At 68.4% G+C, this 22,074-nt stretch overlaps 3 protein-coding genes and 1 long non-coding RNA gene across 6 annotated transcripts in view; 2 read left to right on the top strand and 2 right to left on the bottom strand.

Annotated features, from left to right (window-relative positions):
* Positions 1-22,074, bottom strand: part of LOC149119090 (uncharacterized) — a 68,234-nt gene that overhangs the window by 45,507 nt on the left and 653 nt on the right. The gene's annotated exons all lie outside the window — the stretch shown is intronic.
* On the top strand, positions 3,076-10,267 carry AKAP17A (A-kinase anchoring protein 17A). The gene is made up of 5 exons (XM_070067236.2): positions 3,076-3,379; positions 5,271-6,219; positions 6,762-6,910; positions 8,429-8,669; positions 9,056-10,267. Exons 2-5 carry the CDS (start codon positions 5,284-5,286, stop codon positions 10,085-10,087), a joined length of 2,358 nt encoding a protein of 785 aa, XP_069923337.2. The 5' UTR covers positions 3,076-3,379; positions 5,271-5,283; the 3' UTR covers positions 10,088-10,267.
* Positions 11,852-17,475, top strand: ASMT (acetylserotonin O-methyltransferase). Of its 2 annotated transcripts, none has more exons than XM_089325226.1 (6): positions 11,852-12,074; positions 14,701-14,830; positions 15,150-15,337; positions 15,836-15,958; positions 16,038-16,160; positions 17,293-17,475. In XM_089325226.1, exons 1-6 carry the CDS (start codon positions 11,867-11,869, stop codon positions 17,379-17,381), a joined length of 861 nt encoding a protein of 286 aa, XP_089181352.1. In that variant the 5' UTR covers positions 11,852-11,866; the 3' UTR covers positions 17,382-17,475. The 2 variants fall into 2 exon arrangements, with proteins under 2 accessions (XP_089181352.1, XP_089181351.1); XM_089325225.1 differs by having other exon boundaries at positions 16,795-17,426.
* Positions 17,450-21,078, bottom strand: DHRSX (dehydrogenase/reductase X-linked). Of its 2 annotated transcripts, XM_070067239.2 has the most exons (7): positions 20,767-21,057; positions 19,784-19,891; positions 19,196-19,264; positions 18,803-18,904; positions 18,224-18,437; positions 17,861-18,065; positions 17,450-17,734 (listed from the first exon to the last, which is right to left on the bottom strand). In XM_070067239.2, the coding sequence occupies exons 1-7, from the start codon at positions 20,873-20,875 to the stop codon at positions 17,537-17,539; spliced, it is 1,005 nt and encodes a 334-aa protein (XP_069923340.2). In that variant the 5' UTR covers positions 20,876-21,057; the 3' UTR covers positions 17,450-17,536. The 2 variants fall into 2 exon arrangements, 1 of the variants encoding a protein (XP_069923340.2); XR_016228688.1 differs by lacking the exon at positions 18,224-18,437 and having other exon boundaries at positions 20,767-21,078.

Raw genomic sequence — 22,074 nt, 5'->3', positions numbered from 1 at the left:
TGGATTCAATGGGCGCAGCAGGGGACGGGGCCCCCCCACCGAGCACAACCGGAAGTTCAATCCGGGTCTCTAGGGGCTCCATCCGGGTCTCTAGCAGGTGCACGGGGCCCTGAATCAGCCCCAGGAGCTCCATCCGGGTCTCTAGGATCTACATCCGGGTCTCTAGGGCCTACATCCGGGTCCCCCGCGGGCTCCCAGCAGCTCCACAGGGCCCCAGGCCGACCCTGCGAGCTGCATCCGGGTCCCGCAGGGGCTCCATCCGGGTCCCCAACAGCTTCCTGCGGACCCAATCACCTGCTAGAGACCCGGATGGAGGCCCTGTGCACCTGCTAGACACCCGGATGGAGCCCGGGAGCCTGCTAGAGACCCGGATGCAGTCCCCCAGGGGGCCCGGATGGAATCCCCCAAGACCCGGATGAGGCCTGGAGGCCCGGATGTAGGCCCCTGCACCTGCTAGAGACCCGGATATAGGCCCGTGCACCTGCTAGGGACCCGGATGGAGCCCCTGGGGGGCCCCAGCATAACCGAAATTTCCGTCCGGGTCCCCAGGGGCTCCATCCGGGTCCTCGCGAGCTGCACACAGGTCCCTCGGACCTACCTAGGTCCCCCAGGGGCTCCATCCGGGTTCCCGGCAGCTCAGGGGACCCCAAGCCGACACCGTGAGGTGCATCCGGGTCTCCCAGGAGCTCCATCCGGGTCTCAAGGGCTCCATCTGGGCCCCAACAGCTTCCCGGGGGCACAATCCCCTGCTAAAGACCCGGATGGAGGCCCTGGGAGACACTGATGGAGTCCTGGGGACCCGGATGGAGCCCTGGAGCCTGATGACGCCCTAGAGACCCGGATGGAGCTCCTGGGGGCGGCTTAAGGCCCCGTGCACCTGCTAGAGACCCGGATGGAGGGAGCCCTGGGGGACCCGGATGGAGGCCTTGGAGACCCGGATCGAGCCCTATGCACCTACTAGAGACCCGGATGGAACCCTGGAGACCCGGATGGAGCCCTATGCAGCTACTAGGGACCCGGATGGAGCTCCTGGGGGCGGCTTAAGGCCCCCTGCACCTGCTAGAGACCCGGATGGAGGGAGCCCTGGGGGACCCGGATCGAGCCCTATGCACCTACTAGAGACCCGGATGGAGCCCTATGCAGCTGCTAGGGACCCGGATGGAGCTCCTGGGGGCGGCTTAGGGCCCCCTGCACCTGCTAGAGACCCGGATGGAGCCCCTGGGGGCCCCAGCATAACCGAAATTTCCGTCCGGGTCCCCAGGGGCTCCATCCGGGTCCTCGCGAGCTGCACACAGGTCCCTCGGACCTACCTAGGTCCCCCAGGGGCTCCATCCGGGTTCCCGGCAGCTCAGGGGACCCCAAGCCGACACCGTGAGGTGCATCCGGGTCCCCACAAGCCTCATCCGGGTTCCCCAGGAGCTCCATCCGGGTCTCCAGGGTTCCATCCGGGTCCCCAACAGCTTCCCGGGGGCCCAATCCCCTGCTAGAGACCCGGATGGAGGCCCTGGGAGACACTGATGGAGTCCTGGGGACCCAGATGGAGCCCTGGAGCCTGATGACGCCCTAGAGACCCGGATGGAGCTCCTGGGGGCGGCTTAAGGCCCCGTGCACCTGCTAGAGACCCGGATGGAGGGAGCCCTGGGGGACCCGGATGGAACCCTGGAGACCCGGATGGAGCCCTATGCACCTACTAGAGACCCGGATGGGGCCCTATGCAGCTACTAGGGACCCGGATGGAGCTCCTGGGGGCGGCTTAGGGTCCCCCCCTGCACCTGCTAGAGACCCGGATGGAGCCCTGGGGGACCCGGATGGAACCCCTGGAGACCCGGATGCAGCCCTAGCACGGCTGAGCAGGTGCACGGGGTCCTGAGCTGCCCCCAGGGGCTCCATCCGGGTATCACGGTGGGGGTGAAGCAGGTGCACAGGGTCCTGACTCCGCCCCAAGGTCTACATCCGGGCACCCAGCAGCAGCACTGGGCCCCTGGACTGTAGCAGGGCCTCCATCCGGGTCCCCCAGGAGCTCCATCCTGGTCTCCAGCAGGTGCACAGGGCCCCCAGCGTCTCCATCCGGGTCCCCCGCAGCTACCCCAGGGCGCCAAACCGACCCCGCGAGCTGCAGCCGGGTCTCCCAGGCCTCCATCCGGGTCCCCGAGGCCTCCATCCGGGTCCCCCGCAGCTGCTCAGGGCCCATAGCCTGCCCCAGAGTCTCCATCCGGGTCTCAGCCGGTGCACGGGGCCCCAAACGACCTCGTGAGCTGCATCCGGGACCCCAGGCCTCCATCCGGGTCCCCAGCAGCTGCCCAGGGCCCATAGCCTGCCCCAGGGTTTCCATCCGGGTCTCAGCCGGTGCTCGGGGCCCGAAACCGACCTCGCGAGCTACATCCGGGTCCCCAGTCATCCATCCGGGTCCCCGCGAGCCCCATCTGGGTGCCCAGGCCTCCATCTTGGTCCCCGCGAGTTCCATCCGGGTCCCCCAGGCGCTCCATCCGGGTCTCAGCCGGTGCTCGGGGCCCCAAACCGACCTCTCGAGCCGCATCCGGGTCCCCAGGCCTCCATCCGGGTCTCAGCCAGTGCACGGGGCCTCAAACCGACCTCGCGAGCTATATCCGGGTCCCCCAGTCATCCATCCGGGTGCCCTGAGCTCCATCCGGATCCCCGCGAGCCTAATCCGGGTCCCCGCGGCTCCAACCCGGTCCCCGCGAGCCTCATCCGGGTCCCCAGGCCTGCATACGGGTCCCCGCGAGCCTCATCCGGGTCCCCAGGCCTCCATCCGGGTCCCCGCGAGCTTCATTCCGGTCCCCGGGATCCATCCGGGTCCCCGCGAGCCTGGTCCAGGTTCCGCAGACGCTCCATCCGGGTCTCGGCCGGAGCACGGGGCCCCAAACAGACGTCGCAACTGCATCCGGGTCCCCGCGGCTCTAACCGGGTCCTCGCGAGCCTCATCCCGAGCGCTCCATCCGGGTCCCAGTACGCGTCGCAGCCCGCGCAGGCGCATTCCCGGCACCCAGTCCCTTCCCCCGGAAGTCCCGGCTCCCGACCGGAAGTGCGCGGCGGCGGCGGCCATTGTACCGAGCGAGCGAGCGGCTGAGCCGCCGGTGGGGGCGCCGGGGCCTCCATCCGGGTCTCAGCTCCCGTCGCAGACCGCGCAGGCGCAGTTCCGGAGAACAGGCCCCTCCTCCGGAAGTCCCTGCTCCCCGACAGGAAGTGCGCGGCGGCGGCGGCCATTGCTGCCGAGAAAGCGAGCGGCTGAGCGGCCGAGCGGCGGCTCCGGGGGCTCCGGGGGCTCCGGGGCCTCCATCCGGGTCCCCGCAAGCCTCATCCGGGTCCCCGCGAGCCGCATCCGGGTCCGCTAGAGGAAGAGGAGGAGGAGGCGGCAGCGGTGAGCGACGGGTTTACCTCAGGGGCGGCGCGGCGGGCGCAGGGGGCGTGAACGGGGAGGAGGGGCGTGGCCTGGGGCGGGGCGGGGGCGTGGCCTGGGCGGGGTCAGTTTTACCTCAGGATTTACCTCAGCGGCCGCCGCGGCGGCCTGGCTGCGACCGGAAGTGCGCGCCTGTGACTGACAGGGTGGTGTGGGCGGGACCGGAAGTGGCCGTTCTCGGGCCCTGGGTTACAGGAAGTGCTCGGACGGTGACTGACAGCCAGTGGGCGGGACCGGAAGCTGGTTAGGGTCCCGCTTTGGCCTCAGGATTTAACTCCGTGGAGGCGGCGGAGGACTGGGAGCGACGGGAAGTGCGGAGGCTGTGATTGACGGGGGCTGGGCGGGACCGGAAGTGCCCTGACTGACGCGGGACCGGAAGTGCCCAGACTGTGACTGACAGGGTTGCAGGACCGGAAGTACCCGGAGGCTGCTTTCGGGCCGCGGCGGAGGCCTGAGGGCGACCGGAAGTGCGCGGATGTGACTGACGGGGGGAGGGGAAAGGACCGGAAGTGCCCGTTCTCGGTCCTGGGGGCGATCCTGAGACACCGGAAGTGGCCTTTTTTTGGGCTCGGGGACTCCGGAAGTGCCTGTTTTCAGTCCGGGGGCGCTCCCGAGACACCGGAAGTACATGTTGTGTGACGGGCCGTGGCTGGGCCGGACCGGAAGTGACCACTGTCCTGACCTGCTGGGCCGGACCGGAAGTGCCCTTATTTGACCTTAGTGTGACTGACCGAGGCTGGGGTGGACCCGAAGTGACCACAGTCTGGTCCTGCTACCCCGGAAGTGGCCGTTCCGGGCTCAGTGACACCGGAGGTGCCAGTAGGGTGACCGAGGCTGGGCTGGACCGGAAGTGAGTGTTGTCCGGGTCTGCTGCAGCGGAAGTGCCGTAGTGTGGCTGACCGAGGCTGGGCTGGACCGGAAGTGACCACTGTCCGGACGTTACACCAGAAGTGCCCTTATTTGACCATTACCTGGCTGGACCGGAAGTGCCTGTTCTCGGACCTGGGGGTGGTTCTGAGACACCGGAAGTGGCCGCAGTGTGACCGACTGTAGATGGGCTGGACCCGAAGTGACCACAGTCTGGTCCTGCTACACCGGAAGTGGCCGTTCCGGGCTCAGTGACACCGGTAGTGCCAGTAGGGCGACCGAGGCTGGGCTGGACCCAAAGTGACCAGTCTGGTCCTGCTACACCGGAAGTGGCCGTTTCGGGCTCAGTGACACCGGTAGTGGCCGTAGGGTGACCGTGGCTGGGCTGGACCAGAAGTGACCACAGTCTGGTCCTGCTACACCGGAAATGGCCGTAGGGTGACTGAGGCTGGGCTGGACCGGAAGTGACCACAGTCTGGTCCTGGTACACCGGAAGTGGCAGTTCCCCGGCAAGGGTTAGGGTTAGGTGGACAGCGGAAGTGGACGTGGGGTGACTGAGGCTGGGCTGGACCGGAAGTGACCACAGTCTGGTCCTGCTACACCGGGAATGGCCGTTCTGGGCTCAGTGACACCGGAAGTGGCCGTGGGGTGACTGCCCGTGGCTGGCCTGGGCAGGAAGCGAGTGCTCTCCGGGTCTGCTACACCGGAAGTGGCCGTAGGGTGACTGACCGAGGCTGGGCTGGACCGGAAGTGAGCGCTGTCCGGGTCTTCTACACCGGAAGTGGACTGACTGAGGTTGAGCTGGACCGGAAGTGAGCACTGTCCGGGTCTGCTACACCAGAAGTGGCCGTTCCCGGACTCGGTGACACCGGAAGTGGCTGTAGGGTGACAGGATGGCCTGGGCAGGACCGGAAGTGAACAGTCTGGTCCTGCTGCACCGGAAGTGGCCGTTCCGGCCGCGCTGACCCTGCCCCTCCCCCCGCAGGCCCCGCCCCGCCATGGCGGCCGCCACCATCGTGCACGACACGTCGGAGGCGGTGGAGCTGTGCGCGGCGCTGGGGCTGTTCCTGCAGCCGGTGGCCAAGATGAGCATCAGCGTGGCGCTGCCCGAGGGGGCGTGGCCCGGCAAGGCCATCTCCAACTGGGAGGTCATGGAGCGGCTCAAGGCCATGGTGCCCAGCCCGCCCTTCTCGGCGCTGCGCATCGCCAAGAGCACGCTGGACTTCGTGCGCTTCGAGGGCGAGCTGGAGAACCGCGCGCTGGCCGGCGCCGTGCGCGCGCGCCTGGACGGCCGCGCCATCCGGCTCAGCGGCTTCCCCGAGGCCCTGCGCGTGCGCGCCGCCGAGGCCCGCGCCGACGGCCCCGCCCCCGGCGAGTGGGAGGAGGCGCTGCCGGGCGAGCGGCCGGACACGCTGCACCTGCAGGGCCTGCCGTGCCGCTGGTTCGCAGAGCGCCCCGCTTCCGGTGGGGGCGGCGCCGCTTCCGGTGGGGGCACCTCCACTTCCGGCAGCGGGTCCGTCACTTCCGGTGGGGGCAACTCCGCTTCCGGTGGTGGGTCCTCGGCTTCCGGTGGTGGAAATACCGCCTCTGGTGGGGGCAGCGCCACTTCCGGTGGGGGCAGCACCACGGCTGGGGGCGGCGGCGCCACTTCCGGGACCCCCGGCGCCTCCGACCGGCCCAGCGAGCAGGTGCTGGCCCGCGTGTTCGCGGCGTTCGGCGAGGTGCGGCGCGTGGACATCCCCATGCTGGACCCGTACCGGGCGGACGCGGCCGGGCGCGGCGCCCACGCCTTCAGCGCGGCCGGGCAGCTGCACTTCGAGGCGTACGTGCAGTACCGCGAGTACGTGGGCTTCCTGCGCGCCATGCGCGCCCTGCGCGGGACCAAGCTGCTCTACAAGGGCGAGGACGGCAAGGCCGTGGCCTGCAGCATCAAGGTGAGCCCCGCCCCCGCGCTGGCCCCGCCCCCTAGAGTGGCTCCACCCCCTGCACAGTGAGGACCTCCCGGGGGCTCCATCCGGGTCCCCAGGGACCACATCCGGGTCCCCACTGCTCATTCGGGTCCCCCAGGGTCTCCATCTGGGTACCAGGGCTCCATCCGGGTCCCCCATGGTCCACATCCGGGTCCCAGGGCTCATCCGGGTCCCTAGAGTCTCCATCCAGGTCTCGGGTCTCCATCCGGGTCCCCCATGGTCCACATCCAGGTACCCCATGGTCCACATCCGGGTCCCCAGGGTCTCCATCCAGGTCCCCCAGGGCTCCATCCGGGTCCCCAGGGCTCCAGGGAGCTCCATCCGGGTCCCCTATGGTTCACATCCGGGTCCCCAGGGCTCCATCTGGGACCCCTGGTCTCCATCCGGGTCCCCCATGGTCTCCATCCGGGTCCCCCATGGTCCACATCCGGGTCCCCAGGGCTCCATCCGGGTCCCCGAGGGTCCGCATCCGGGTCCCAGGGCTCATCCGGGTCTCGCCCGCCCAGGTCTCCTGCGACGCCACGCGGCACCTGAGCGACGCCGCCATCCGCAAGCGGCAGCTGGAGCGGCAGAAGCTGCAGGAGCTGGAGCGGCAGCGCGAGCAGCAGAAGCGCCGGGAGCGCGAGGCCGAGGAGCGGCGGCGGGCGGAGGAGCGGTGAGCGGAAGTCCCGCCCAGGAACCGGAAGTGGAGGACGTTCCCTGGGGAGGGGTCTGGGAGGGCTGGTAGTCGGGTTCTAGGGTCCCCAGAACTCTCTGCGCTCCCACCAGACGCCCCGCACATACCGGAAGTCCCGCCCCAGAAACCGGAAGTGGAGGACGTTCCCTTGGGAGGGGTCTGGGAGGGCTGGTGGTCGGGCTCTAGGGTCCCCAGAAGTCTCTGTGCTCCCACCAGACGCCCCGCACCTACCGGAAGTCCCGCCCCAGAAACCGGAAGTGGAGGACTTTCACTTGGGAGGGGTCTGGGAAGACTGGTGGTCAGGCTCTAGGGTCCCCAGAAGTCTCTGTGCTCCCACCAGACGCCCCGCACCTACCGGGAGTCCTGCCCCAGAAACCGGAAGTAGAGGAAATTCACTTGGGAGGGGTTCGGGGAGGACTGGTAGTCGGGCTCTAGGGTCCCCAGAAGTCTCTGTGCTCCCACCAGACGCCCCGCACCTACCGGAAGTCCCGCCCCAGAAACCGGAAGTGGAGGACATTCACTTGGGAGGGGTCTGGGAAGACTGGTGGTCGGGCTCTAGGGTCCCCAGAAGTCTCTGTGCTCCCACCAGACGCCCCGCACCTACCAGGAGTCCTGCCCCAGAAGCCGGAAGTGGAGGAAATTCACTTGGGAGGGGTTCGGGGAGGACTGGTAGTCGGGCTCTAGGGTCCCTGGGAGGCCCTGTACCACACCGGAAGTCCTTTTGCAGACACCGGAAGTAGTCGGAATTCACGAGGGGGGCCTCTGGGAGGACTGCTGGTTGAGCTCTGCGGTCAACGGCAGTCCCGTGTCCACACCGGATGTCACGCACCCGACACTGTAGCCCCATTCCCGACACCGGCAGTGGCTCTAGGGGCAGTGGTAGACGGGTTCTGGGGTCCCCGGAAGTTCTGCCCGCTACTGGCAGTCCCCATTCACCTTCTGGAAGTCCCGCCCCCTAACAGGAAGTGGCGTGAGTTGACCTCAGGGGCTCCAGGAGGCCTGGTAGTCAGGTTCTGGGGTCCCCTGGGCTCTCACCCGGTACCGGCAGTCCATAGTCCCATAGTGGCAGTACCATTTCCCCTACCGGAAGTCACTGTGCCCCTACCGGAAGTGGCCTGAGTTCCCCTCGGGGGCAACAGGAGGAGTGGTAGTCAGGTTCTGGGGTCCCCAGAGGTCTCGCCCTAGGCCGGAAGTCCCCGCCCCATACTGGCAGTACCATATCCCCTACCGGAAGTCACTGTGCCCCTACCGGAAGTGGCCTGAGTTCCCCTCGGGGGCAACAGGAGGACTGGTAGTCAGGTTCTGGAGTCCCCAGAGGTCTCGCCCTATACCGGAAGTCCCTGTGCCCCTACTGGAAGTCCTGCCCCCATAATGGAAGAGTTGGTTTTCTGGTCTCTATGGGTGGTGGGCGGTGCCCAGCGCGGTGGGCAGGTCCCTTTGTTGGTGGGTGTGACCCCTGGTGGTCTGGGTCTGAGGTTGCCCCGAACCCCGCCCCAGGCGGCAGAAGGAGGCGGCGGCCCGCGAGCGTGCGCGGCGGCGGGAGGAGAAGCGGGCGCGGCGGGAGCGGCGGCGGCGGCGGCGGGCGGCACGGGCGGAGGCCGAGGCGCAGGCCCAAGCCCAGGCCCAGGCCCAGCAGCGGCTCCGGGACGAGGTCCGCACGGAGGAGCGGCGGCTGTTGCTGGCCCAGCGCAACCTGGAGTCCCTGCGGCTGGTGGCCGCGCTGCTCGGCCGTGCCAAGGTGGGTGGGGCCTGCGGGGCCTGGGGGAGGCTGGGAGCAGGGGGAAGGGTGGGTGGGGCCTGGTGGACCTGCAGTGGGGCCTGGGAGGGGGTGGGCGTGGCCTGGGAAGGGTGGGTGGGGCCTGGTGGGCCAGCAGTGGGGCCTGGGAGGGGGGCGGGGCCTGGTGGACCTGCAGTGGGGCCTGGGAGGGGTGGGTGGGGCCTGGAGGACCAGAAGTGGGGCCTGGCCGTGATGGGTGTGGCCTGGGGTGGGTGTGGCCTGGGTGAGATTGGGAGGTGGTGGGACCAGCCCAGCCCGTCGCTGTGAGCGGTGTGGCGTCCCTGTGCTGTCCTGGGTGGGGTCGCCCCGGTGGGCGTGTCCCCAGCTGACGCCCCGCCCCCCCACAGGCGGCCCAGGAGCGGAAGGGGGCCCTGGCGCGCCGGCGGCGGCAAGAGGCGGAGCTCCGGCGCGTGGAGGCGGAGCAGCGGCGGGCGCTGGGACTGCAGCGGCGTGAGCGGGAGCTGAGGCTCCGCCTCCTGGGGGCGTTGCTGGGCCGGCGGCCGGGGCCCCCCGACGACGTCAAGGACGCGGACGCCGCGGGGGCCGGGGGGCGGCTGCTGGGGCCCGTGCTGGACGCCCTGCGCCGCCTCGGGGCCGCGGCCGCCGCCGGAAGTGGGCGGGGCCTCGGGGACGAGAGCGGAAGTGGCCCCGTGGACGCTGGAAGTGGGCGTGAGGAGGTCAGGGACGGTGGGGGCCCCCAGGAGCAGACCGGAAGTGGGCAGGAGCAGGCCGTAAGTGGGCCTGGAGAGGCCGGAAGTGGGCAGGGTAACACCGGGGCAGGTCAGGGACTCACAGTAGAAACCGGAAGTGGGTCAGGTGAGACGGGAAGTGGCACCAAGGAGACCGGAAGTGGGCAGGGTACTCAGGATAAGACTTCCGGGGACACCAGGAGTGGGCGGGGCCTCAGTGAGGAGGCTGGGCGGGGCCCCAGAGTCAGGGGAAGTGGGCCAAGTTCCAAAGAAGGGGTCCCTGGGAGTGGGCCGGGCATCGCAGATGACAGTGGGCGGGGGCGTGGCCTCAGAGACGCCGGGAGTGGGCGGAATTCCAAAGACGGGGGCCCCGAGGGGGGCCGGGACCCTGACGGCGCTGGGCGGGGCCACAGGAGTGACAGCGGCAGTGGGCGTGGCCACGCCGACGACGACGCCCGGGCCGCCGGGGACGAGGCCAGAAGTAGGCGGAGCCACAGAGACGATCCCGGCGATTCAAGCCCCGCCCACCGCCGGCGCCGACGGTCCCGCAGCCGCGGGGGCCGCCGGGAGCGCAGCCGGGACTCTGGGGGGCGTCATGGCCGCCGGCGCCGCCCCTCACCCGCCCGCCGCTCCGAGCGCTCGCGGTCCCCGCGCTCCCCGGGCCGGCGCCGGAGCTCCCGGACGCGCTGACGAGGCCACGCCCACCGCCCGGCCATGCCCAATCGCCCGTGGCCACGCCCATGGCACCATCCGCCTCCCGTGGCTGTGGACACGCCCCCTGCCTGAAGCCACGCCCATGGCCGTGTCGTCTCCTCGAGGACAGCTGTCAATCAGCGGGGGCGGGGCAATAAAGATGCTGTCGCAGCCGCACGGGGGCCTGTGTCTGTGGGGGCGGGGCCTCCAGCCAGGGTGATTGACAGCCCGCCCTGCCCCAGATTCCCGGGATCTCGCAGGATGACGTCAGCACCCATGTCCCCTGTGATTGACAGCTGACGTCAGTGGCCCCAATCCCGGAAAGTCCCGCCCTGATCCGTGGCTGACGTCAGTGTCCCTGATCCCCTGTGACTGACAGCTCAGCTTAGTGCTAAGGAAATCCCGCCCCAGTCCGTGACGTCAGCGGCCTAATCCCCTGGGGTTCACAGGGTGCGCTCACACGCAGGAAGTCCCATCCCCAGCTCCTGTGATTGGCAGGCCAGAGCCAGCTGCCCCGAGCCCAGACAGCAAGCCCCGCCCCGATCCGTGGCTGACGTCAGTGTCCCCGATCCCCTGTGACTGACAGCTCAGCTTAGTGTAAGGAAGCCCCGCCCCGATCCGTGAGCCGCTAAAAGCCAGGGCCGAGCTCCGAGCGAGGCCGACGACGCCCCCAGGGACCTGCACACAAGATGGCGGCCGAGCAGCTGGAGGAGTACGCGCGGGGGTTCATGGTCTCGCAGGTGTGGGCGTGTGCAGGGTGGGGCCGGTTTCCCAGCATGCACGGGGATTCTCGGCAGCCTTGGGTCTCCCAGCATGCCCTGGGGGGGACCTGGGGACGTCCCAGAGTGCACCGGGTTGCACTGGGGATCTCGCAGAGCGCATTGGGTGCCTCCCAGCATGCTCTCTGCTCTCCCAGGATTCCCGGGTCTGTCTCCCATGATGCCCCGGGTCTCCCAGCATGCTCTCTGCTCTCCCAGCATGCTCTCTGTCCTCCAACCCCCCAGGTGCTGTTCGCATGCTGCGAGCTGGCCGTGTTCGACGGGCTGGCCCGGGACTCCCCGCTCTCCCAGCATGCTCTCTGCCCTCCCATGATTCCCGGGTCTGTCTCCCATGATTCCCGGGTCTCCCAGCATGCTCTCTGCGCTCCCATGATCCCCCAGGACTCCCAGCATGCTCTCTGCTCTCCCAGGATTCCCGGGTCTATCTCCCATGATGCCCCGGGCCTCCCAGCATGCCCTCCGCCCCTCCCCCAGGTGCTGTTCGCCTCCTGCGAGCTGGCCGTGTTCAACACGCTGGCGGGGACTCCCCGATCTCCCAGCATGCTCTCTGCCCTCCCATGATGCCCTGGGCCTCCCAGCATGCTCTCTGATCTCCCAGCATGCCCTCCGCCCCTCCCCCAGGTGCTGTTCGCCTCCTGCGAGCTGGCCGTGTTCGACGCGCTGGCGGGGACTCCCCGATCTCCCAGCATGCTCTCTGATCTCCCAGCATGCCCTCCTTCATCCCAGGTGCTGTTTGCCTCCTGCGAGCTGGCCGTGTTCGACGCGCTGGCGGGGGACTCCCCGCTCTCCCAGCATGCTCTCTGCCCTCCCATGATGCCCCGGGTCTCCCAGCATGCTCCATGTCTCCCATGATGCCCCGGGCCTCCCAGCATGCCCTCCGGCCCTCCCCCAGGTGCTGTTCGCCTCCTGCGAGCTGGCCGTGTTCGACGCGCTGGCGGGGATTCCCTGCTCTCCCAGCATGCTCTCTGCTCTCCCATGATGCCCCGGGTCTCCCAGCATGCTCTCTGATCTCCCAGCATGCCCTCCTTCATCCCAGGTGCTGTTCGCGTCCTGCGAGCTGGCCGTGTTCGACGCGCTGGCGGGGGGCCCGCAGCCGGCGGAGGTCGTGGCGGCGCGCGTGCGCGGGAGCGTCCGGGGGACGCGGCTGCTGCTGGACGCGGCGGCGGCGCTCGGGCTGCTCCAGGTGCACGCCGGGAGCGGAGGAGGTGTGCGGGCCGAGTAATCCATGCGGGAGCGCGCGGGCCCCAGGCCGAGGCAGCCCATCCCAGAGCAGGTCCAGGCAGACCCCACAATCGATCCCAGAGCCGGAGAGAGAGAGATCCGCCCAGACCCCACAATCGATCCCAGAGCCAGAGAGAGAGATCCGCCCAGACCCCACCAGCGATCCCAGAGCCAGAGAGATCCACCCCAGGCCAGAGAAATCGATCCCAGACCTGGAGAGCCTCCCCAGGCCAGAGCAATCGATCCCAGACCTGGAGAGCCTCCCCAGGTTAGGGTAGTGGGCGGAGGCGCGGGTCCCAGGCCAGGGCAGCCCATCCCAGAGCAGGTCCAGGCCAGACCCCACAATCGATCCCAGAGAGAGAGAGTCCGCCCAGACCCCACAATCGATCCCAGAGAGAGAGATCCGCCCAGACCCCACAATCGATCCCAGAGCCGGAGATCCGCCCCAGGAAGAGCAATCGATCCCAGACCTGGAGAGCCTCCCCAGGTTAGGGCAGTGGGCGGAGGCGCGGGTCCCAGGCCAGGGCAGCCCATCCCAGAGCAGGTCCAGGCCAGACCCCACCATCGATCCCAGAGCCAGAGAGAGAGAGATCCGCCCAGACCCCACAAGCGATCCCAGAGCCGGAGTTCCGCCCCAGGCAGAGCAATCGATCCCAGAGCCAGAGATCCGCCCCAGGCCAGAGCAATCGATCCCAGACCTGGAGAGCCTCCCCAGGTTAGGGCAGTGGGCGGAGGCTCGGGTCCCAGGCCGGGGCAGCCCATCCCAGAGCAGGTCCAGGCCAGACCCCACAATCGATCCCAGAGCCGGAGTTCCGCCCCAGGCAGAGCAATCGATCCCAGAGCCGGAGAGAGAGATCTGCCCAGACCCCACAAGCGATCCCAGAGAGATCCGCCCAGACCCCACCATTGATCCCAGAGCCGGAGTTCCGCCCCAGGCAGAGCAATCGATCCCAGAGCCGGAGAGAGAGATCCGCCCAGACCCCACAAGCGATCCTAGAGAGAGAGATCCGCCCAGACCCCACCATCGATCCCAGAGCCAGAGAGAGATCCGCCCCAGGCCAGAGCAATCGATCCCAGAGCTGGAGAGCCTCCCCAGGTTAGGGCAGTGGGCGGGGGCGCGGGTCCCAGGCCAGGGCAGCCCATCCGAGAGCAGGTCTAGGCCAGACCCCACAAACGATCCCAGAGAGAGAGAGAGAGAGAGATCCGCCCAGACCCCACAATCGATCCCAGAGAGAGAGAGAGAGAGATCCGCCCAGACCCCACAATCGGTCCCAGAGCCAGAGAGATCCACCCCAGGCCAGATCAATCGATTCCAGAGCCGGAGTTCCGCCCCAGGCTAGGGCAGTGGGAGGGGGCGCAGGTCCCAGGCCGGGGCAGCCCATCCCAGAGCGACAGATCCCGGAGCCGCAGGTCCTCCCCAGACCCCACAATCGATCCCAGAGAGAGAGATCCACCCCAGGCCAGAGCAATCGATCCCAGAGCTAGAGAGAGAGATCCTGCCCAGACCAGAGCAGTGGATCCCGGAGCCGCAGGTCCACGCCAGCAATCGATCCCAGAGCCGGAGATCCGCCCAGACCCCACAAGCGATCCCAGAGAGATCCGCCCAGACCCCACCATTGATCCCAGAGCCGGAGTTCCGCCCCAGGCAGAGCAATCGATCCCAGAGCCGGAGAGAGAGATCCGCCCAGACCCCACCATCGATCCCAGAGCCAGAGAGAGAGAGAGATCCGCCCCAGGCCAGAGCAATCGATCCCAGACCTGGAGAGCCTCCCCAGGTTAGGGCAGTGGGCGGAGGCGCGGGTTCCAGGCCAGGGCAGCCCATCCCAGAGCAGGTCCAGGCCAGACCCCACAATCGATCCCAGAGAGAGAGAGTCCGCCCAGACCCCACAATCGATCCCAGAGAGAGAGATCCGCCCAGACCCCACAATTGGTCCCAGAGCCAGAGAGATCCACCCCAGGCCAGAGCAATCGATCCCAGAGCTAGAGAGAGAGATCCTGCCCAGACCAGAGCAGTGGATCCCGGAGCCGCAGGTCCACGCCAGGAATCGATCCCAGAGCCGGAGATCCGCCCAGACCCCCACCATCGATCCCAGAGCCAGAGAGATCCACCCCAGGCCAGAGAAATCGATCCCAGACCTGGAGAGCCTCCCCAGGCTAGAGCAGTGGGCGGGGGCGCGGGTCCCAGGCCGGGGCAGCCCATCCCAGAGCGACAGATCCCGGAGCCGCAGGTCCTCCCCAGACCCCACAATCGATCCCAGAGAGAGAGAGATCCACCCCAGGCCAGAGCAATCGATCCCAGAGCTAGAGAGAGAGAGAGATCCTGCCCAGACCAGAGCAGTGGATCCCGGAGCCGCAGGTCCACGCCAGCAATCGATCCCAGAGCCGGAGATCCGCCCAGACCCCCACCATCGATCCCAGAGCCAGAGAGATCCACCCCAGGCCAGAGCAATCGATCCCAGAGCAGAGCTGTGGCTCGCAGAGAAATCAATCCCAAGTCCGAGCAGTCGATCCCAGAGCAGCCGATCCCAGAGCAGTCGATCCCGGAACGGGGTGGGGGCGGGACCAGACCTGAGCGGTGGATGCCCGAGCCGCGCGCCCCTCCCCCCGCAGCGCTCTACGCGAACTCGCCCGCGGCCGCCGCCCACCTGACGCGCGCCGGCCCCGACTCGCAGCGCCGCCTGCTGGGCTACCTGGGCGGGGACGCCTACCGCTGCTGGGCGCACCTGGCCGACGCCGTGCGGTGGGCGGGGCCGGGGGAGGTGGGCGGGGCCGGGGAGGGAAGGGGCGGGGCCTCAGCGTGCTGGGCGGGGCTGGGGGCGGGGCCAGGGAGGGAATGGGAGGGGCCTGGGAGAGAGGGAGGGGTGGGCGGGGCCAGGGATGAGAGTGAGGGGAGCCTGGGACATGGAGGGCGGGGCCTCCGCGCTCTGGGCGTGGCCTAAGAGGAGTGGGTGTGGCCTGGCTACAGTGGGCGGGGCCTCAGAGGAGTGGGCGTGGCCTGTTTGGGGCTGCGGTGGTGGGCGTGGCCCCGGATGCCCCCTGACGCAGCCCCTCCCCCGCAGGGAGGGGCGGAGCCAGCACGCGCGCGCGGTGGGCGTGGCCAGCGAGGACCCGTTCGGCGCCATCTTCCGCTCGGAGTCCGCGCGGCGCCGCTTCCTGGAGGCCATGGAGGACGCCTGGGGCGCGCGCGGCCGCTCGCTGCTCTCGGCGCTCGGCCCGGCGGCCTGGCCGCGCGTGTGCGACCTCGGCGGTGAGGGCGGGGCCCCCCCCAGACCAGAGCAGTCGATCGCGGAGCAGCGGGTCCCAGGCCGATTTATCGATCCCAGACCATAGCAATCGATTGCAGAGCAGTCGATCACAGCGGGTCCCAGGCCGATTAGTCGACCCCCAGAGCAATCGATCTCAGACCAGAGCAGTCGATCCCAGACCAAAGCAATCAATTGCGGAGCAGTGGATCAAAAGGGCGATCAATCGATCCCAGAGCAATCGATCCCAGGGCATCGCAGAGCGATGGATTCCAGGAGGGCCACTAGTGCCAGGCAGGAGCAGTGGAGCGTGGAGCAATCGATCTAGACCTGCACAGTCGATCCCAGATACCATAGGGCGGGTCCAGGCATGCCCCATTGATCCCAGAGAGCCATGCGAGATCCACCCAGGCCTGGCCAGCCGAGCACCGAGGGGCGGATGGGGAGCGCGGGAAGCCCCACCCTCCGGAACGCCGAGCTGACGCGGCCGCGCGATCTCCCAGGAGGCACCGGGGCGCTGGCGCGGCTGTGGGCGGAGCTTCACCCGGGCAGCCACGTGACGGTGCTGGAGCGGCCGGAAGTGGTGGCGGCGGCCCAGGACGGCGGGCGGGTCAGCTTCCGCGCAGGTGCGGGGGCGGGGCCGGCCTGCAGGGGGCGGAGCTAAGGGAGTGGGCGGGGCCTGAACGCCCCTGGCTCCGCCCCCAGGCGACTTCTTCGCGGACGCCCTGCCCCCCGCCGACCTCTACGTGCTGGCCCGCGTCCTGCACGACTGGGACGACGCGGACTGCGCGCGGCTGCTGGCGCGTGTGCGGGCGGCGGGCGGCCCAGGTGGGCGGGGCCCCGGGGGCGGCGGGCGGCCTCGGAGCAAGCCCCGCCCACCAGGGGATGATTGACAGGTGCATGGGAACAAGCCCCGCCCACCAGGGGGTGATTGACAGGGCCCCAGGACGCGGTGGGTGGATTCAAAAGCAAGCCCCGCCCACCAGGCAATGATTGACAGGTGCATGGGAGCAAGCCCCGCCCACCAGGGGTGATTGACAGGTGTATGGGAGCAATCCCCGCCCACCAGGGAGTGATTGACAGGGACCCAGGACGCGGTGGGTGGATCAAAAGCAAGCCCCGCCCACCAGGGAATGATTGACAGGTGCATGGGAGCAAGCCCCGCCCACCAGGGAGTGATTGACAGGGACCCAGGACACGGTGGGTGAGCTCAAGAGCAAGCCCCGCCCACTAGGGTGATTGACAAGATCAATGGACAGGACTCAGGGTGGTGGGCGGGGCCTAGAGCAGGAACTGCCCACCAGGGGGTGATTGACAGGTCCACTGGAGAAAGCCCCGCCCACCACTATGATTGGCATGGTGGATGGGCGGGACGGGCTCAGGAGCGGGCCCCGCCCACTACAATGATTGGCATGGTTGGTGGGCGGGGCGTGCTCTGGAGCGGGCCCCGCCCCCCGCGCAGGCGCCCAGGTGCTGGTGCTGGAGGCCCTGCTGGATGACGACGGGCGGGGGCCGCTGCCGGTGCTGCTGTCGGCGCTGACGATGCTGGTGCAGACGCGCGGCCGCGAGCGCTCCGCCCCCGAGTACCGCGCGCTGCTGGCCGCCGCCGGCTTCCACGGCTTCCGCTGTGTGCGCCCGGGCGGCCCGCTGGCCGCCATGCTGGCCGGGGGCGCGCTGGAGGAGACGACAGGAAGTGGGTCCGCCCCGACAGGAAGTCAGCCAGCCCCTACAGGAAGTGAGTCTGCCCCTACAGGAAGCGAACCTGCCCCTACAGGAAGTGACTCTTCCCCTACAGGAAGTGAGCCTGCCCCTACAGGAAGTGAGCCAGACATGAGAGGCAGTGACCCAGCCCTGACTGGAAGTGAGCCTGCCCTACAGGACGTGACCATAACTGACTCGAAGTGACCCACAATGACAGGAAATGACCCTTCCCCTATAGAAAGCGACTCTTCTACAACAGGAAGCGAGCCCGCCCTACCGGAAGTTAGCCTGCCCCTACCGGAAGTGTCCCCGCCCCCGCCGGAAGTGACAACCAGACACCCAGCATGACCTCCAGGGACGCATAGTGACCCACCCTAGGGATGACATTAGGGACCAGCTTTGGAAAAAGGCGAAACTTTAAATAAAAATAGAGATTTATTGCTCGGTGGTGAGGTCGCATCCATCATGGCCGCCTCGATGACATCATGGCCGCCTCGATGACATCACTCCAGGTCCCGGCTGAGGTCGGGGATGCCGACGAGCTCGCAGCTCTGGGCCCACAGCCGGCGCTGCAGGTCCGGGTCGTAGGCGGCCTCCAGGGCCCGGGCCGCGGCCTCGTTGTGCAGGTAGAGCCCGCCCACGGCCTCCAGCTCGGGCGCCACCGCCCCGTGCACGGTGGTCCAGGCCGCCTCGTCCGGCGTCTGCGCGGGGGGTGGGCGGGCGGTGAGGCCGGCCGGGTTCTAGAACGTTCTCTACACCCCGCCACAGACGCCATAGAATGTTCCAGAATGTCCCGCCATGACCCAGCATGCCCCGGGGCGCCTCACCTTGAACAGCAGGCGGCCCAGCAGGGCCTGCAGCAGCCGCACGTCCCCCGCGTGCCGGAACAGCCCGGAGGCGGCCACGCCCGGGTCCACGGCGCTCGCGCTGGCCGGGACGCCCCGGGCCCCCAGCAGCCGGTGCAGCCGGAAGGCGAACAGCACCAGCGCCAGCTTGCTCACCGCGTAGCCGGCCAGCGCCGGGGGCCCGGGCCTGCGGGGGGGCGACCCGGGGGTGACTGACAGCTCGGGACCCGCCCCTGGGGGTGATTGACAGCCGGGACCCGCCCCTGCGCGATGGACACCTCCAGGTATTCCCGCCCCCCGGCTGACTGACAGCTGGAAGTCCCGCCCGGGTGATGGACAGCTCACCTGAAGTGCAGCTCCGCCCCCCGTGGGACCGCCCTGTGCACCGCCGAGCCCAGCACCAGCACCCGCGCCTGGCGCCCGGCCCCGCCCCCGGCCCCCAGCGGCCCCAGCAGCAGGTGCACGAGCAGGAAGTGGCCCAGGAAGTTGGTGGCCAGGTGCTCCTCGAACCCGGGGCCGGCAGGGCGACGGCAAGGGGGTGGAGGCAGCATCACGCCCGCTGTAGGGGACAGGCCACGCCCAGCGTCAGAGGCCACGCCCACCAGGGAGACTGGAAGTGACCCCCATTCATTGCTTATGTAGCAGGAAGTGACTATGCCCCTACAGGAAGTGAGCCTTCCCCAACCGGACGTGACTCTGCCCCTACAGGAAACGAGCCTTCCCCACAGGAAGTGACTCTGCCCCTACAGGAAGTGAGCCTTCCCCCACCGGAAGTGACTGCCCCTACAGGAAGTGATCCTGCACCCACTGGAAACGACACCCAGGAACCCGAAGCTGCCTCCAGAGACCCCTCCCAGTGTGCGAAGCCCCGCCCACAGGGCACCTAAGCCCCCCAAGACCCCCACAGCCCCGCCCCCAGCTCACCGTTGCAGATCAGCAGGTGCAGGGGAAGCCCCCGGCGCACAAACGCCCAGGCGAACTCGCGCACGGAGCTCAGGGAGCCCAGGTCCAGGTGCAGGAACTCGACTGCGGGGGCGGGGCTTGGGTCCGAGATGGCCAGCGGCCAAGATGGCCGCCACCCGCCATATTGGCTGATAGCTACCAAGATGGCTGCCGACAGGATGGCCACCACCCCAGCAAGATGGCCGCCCAACACCCAGGGGGCCCAGCCCTGCCCAGTATGGCCACCTGTCACACGAGGGCCTGCTCCCGCCTCCGGGCTTGTCCCACGTCACTCAGACCCAGGACACGCCCTTCACTGCTGTCATCAGGTCAAGGCCACGCCCCCAGCACTCAGGCCCAAGCCCCGCCCCTCACCACTGTCACTCAGCATCTCCTTCCGGATCTGTCGTGCGGCCTCGGGGCCCTTGGTGTCGTCATTGGCGGCTGAAGGACAGAAGACATGAGTGAGGCAGGTGGGAGGGACTTCCAGGGAGCTGTTATAAACCGGAAATGAGGGGGAGGGACTTCTGGTCTGACAGGCAGCTTCCGCCCGACAGGCCGGGAATGTGGGCGTGGCCTCTCTAAGTCAGAGCAAGACCGGAAATCTGGGGGCGGGACTTCCAAGGTGACTGACAGCCTGCAACCCTCCCTGCGGCAGGGCTGGAGTGGGTTCAAGAAACCGGAAATTGGTGACCGGGACTTCCAGTGTGATTGACAGCCTCCTCCAAACACCTGGGCAGGGAAGGGAATGGGTTGGGAGTGTTTTCCTCACACCGGAAGTGCATGGTTGGGACTTCATGGGACCGGAAGTTCGTGGGCGTGACACGCAGGTTGATTGACAGTTTCGGCCAATCACTCAGCCATGGCTGGGAATGGATGCCTACACCGGAAGTGCTCGAGCGTCACTTTTCCAGACCGGAAGTGCAGGAGCGGGACCTGAGCCCTGACGGACAGCTCACTCACCGATGATCACGTGCATCCCCAGCCGGGCCAGGCGCTTGGCGGTGGCGAAGCCGATGCCCTCGGAGCCCCCGGTTATCAGGGCCACGCGGCCGGGCTGCGGAGGGAATTCTGGGAGAAAGGAGCGGGGGGAGGGGGGCAGGGAAAATCACAGAAGGCCACGCCTCCCAGCCCCGGTGGTCGTAGTGGAACACACGCCAATTGACTCTAATGGGGCCGCCATTTGTGCTTAGGCCCCGACCGGAAGTGCTTTAGCCCCGACCGGAAGTGAGGTCGCCCCGACCACGGCAAAAGAGGAAGTGGCGCTACCGCCGCTCTCAAAGCCTCTTTTCTGCCCCGACGCCAGATTCCAATGCCGCTCGGACCCAGCTCTGAGGTCGCAGGGGTTGAAAGGAGTGAAAAAGCCATAATGGGTCTGAAAAGCCGGCTTTGCCCCGACCGGAAGTGCAGTTGCCCCGACCCCGCTGAAACCGGAAGTGCCGCTCCCGCCGCTTGCAGGGGCCTCCGGGTCCGCGCCACCGGCAGAACGCAACGCCTAAGGCCCTAGGGAGCTTTCGAACCCAAGCTCGGGGGTCGCAGGGGACGTAGGGAGTGAAAAACGCGCGAATTCCTGTCGGACATGGCCGACAGACCGGAAGTGATTTCGCCCCTACAGGAAGTGCGATCACCCCTAACGCGCCGAAACCGGTAGTATCGCTACACTATCGCTTTTAAGGCCTCCGAGTCCGCGACACCGGCAGATTCCAACGCCTACGCGCCCAGAAATTCGCGCAAGGCCCGTGGGAGGGGCGTCTCAGGGAGCGAAACGCTCGATTCCAGCGAAGTCGCCCGGACCGGAAGTGATGTTGCCCCGACCGGAAGTTATGTCGTCGACATCGCGCCAAAACCGGAAGTGATGTAGCCCCGACCGCGACGAACCCGGAAGCGCCGCCGCCGCCGCTGCCCGAGAGCCCCGAGCCCGGATCCTCGAACCCGCGGCCGCTCACCCGGCTCCACGAAGCCCCCGCGGCAGCGCCGGACCAGCTGCGCCAGGATCTCGCGGGCCCCGGCCGCGTAGACGCCCAGGACCACGCGGACCGCGTCCAGCCACCGCATGGCTGCCGCGGGCCCGCCTCTTCCTCTTCCGGTGCTGCTAAGCCCCGCCCTAAAGAGTCGCAGGCACGCGAACGAGCTCCTAGAGATACTGATGGAGCCCCTGCGGCTCTGTGCACCTGCTGGAGACCCGGATAGAGCCACTGGAGACCCGGATGGAGCCGTGGGCACCTGTCAGAGACCCGGATGGAGCCGTGGGCACCTGTCACAGACCCGAATGTAGCATTGGGCACCCGTCAGAGACCCGGATGGAGCCTTGGGCACCTGTCAGAGGCCCGGATGTAGGATTGGGCACCTGTCAGAGGCCCGGATGGAGACTTGGGCTCCCGTCAGAGACCAGGATGTAGCATTGGGCACCTATCAGAGACCCGGATGGAGACTTGGGCACCTGTCGGAGGCCCGGATGTAGCATTGGGCACCCGTCAGAGACCCGGATGGAGCCGAGGGCGCCTGTCAGAGACCCGGATGTAGCTGCTAAGGACCCGGATGGAGCCCAGGGAACCCGGATGGAGCCCTTCAAGGACCCGGATGCAGCCAGCACACATCTGGCTTCAAAAATACTTTATTTGTTGTGCGGTCGCGGCGGAAGCGGAGTGGGGGCGGGGCGACATCCGGGGACCCCCCCGCCCGAGGCAAGATGGCGGCGTTGGCGTGGGCGGGGCTGGCGGTGGCCCCCATGACGTCACGGTGTTGGCAGCGATGAGTGACACGGGGGCGGGGCCGGCGCAGCCCCGCCCCCTCCTCCGTGGGCGGCCATGACGGTCGTCAGGGTTCTCCCAGCATGCCCCTGGGCGGGCCGGTGGCGGCTCCCAGCATCCTCTCGGGCTGGCAGAGGTTGAGGCTGAGCCGCGTGGGCGGGGCCTGCGGGGGGCGGAGACAGAGACGGGGTCGGGCAGCGTTGCGGGGCATGATGGGAGCCTCCTGGAACATGGGTGAGCCCCAGGGCATGCTGGGAGCCCTGTCACCTGCTGGACTTGGGGTGGAGTCCTGGGGCCCCGGAGCATGCTGGGAGCCTCCTGGACCTCGACCCGCCCCAGGGCATGCTGGGAGTCCTCTGGTCTGCAGTGCCCCTGCCTTGCAGTGGAGCATGCTGGGAGCCCGGGATCGAGCCCAATGCATGCTGGGAGTCCCCACCAAACCCCGATGCATGCTGGGATCCCCATCCCACTCTGTTGCATTCTGGGAGCTCCTACGAAAACCGA

Source organism: Oryctolagus cuniculus, chromosome Y (assembly GCF_051225735.1).
Source record: "Oryctolagus cuniculus isolate XC-2025 breed Fujian yellow rabbit chromosome Y, ASM5122573v1, whole genome shotgun sequence".
In the NCBI taxonomy this organism is placed as follows: Eukaryota; Metazoa; Chordata; class Mammalia; order Lagomorpha; family Leporidae; genus Oryctolagus; species Oryctolagus cuniculus.
This window is presented reverse-complemented; position numbering and strand designations above follow the sequence as displayed.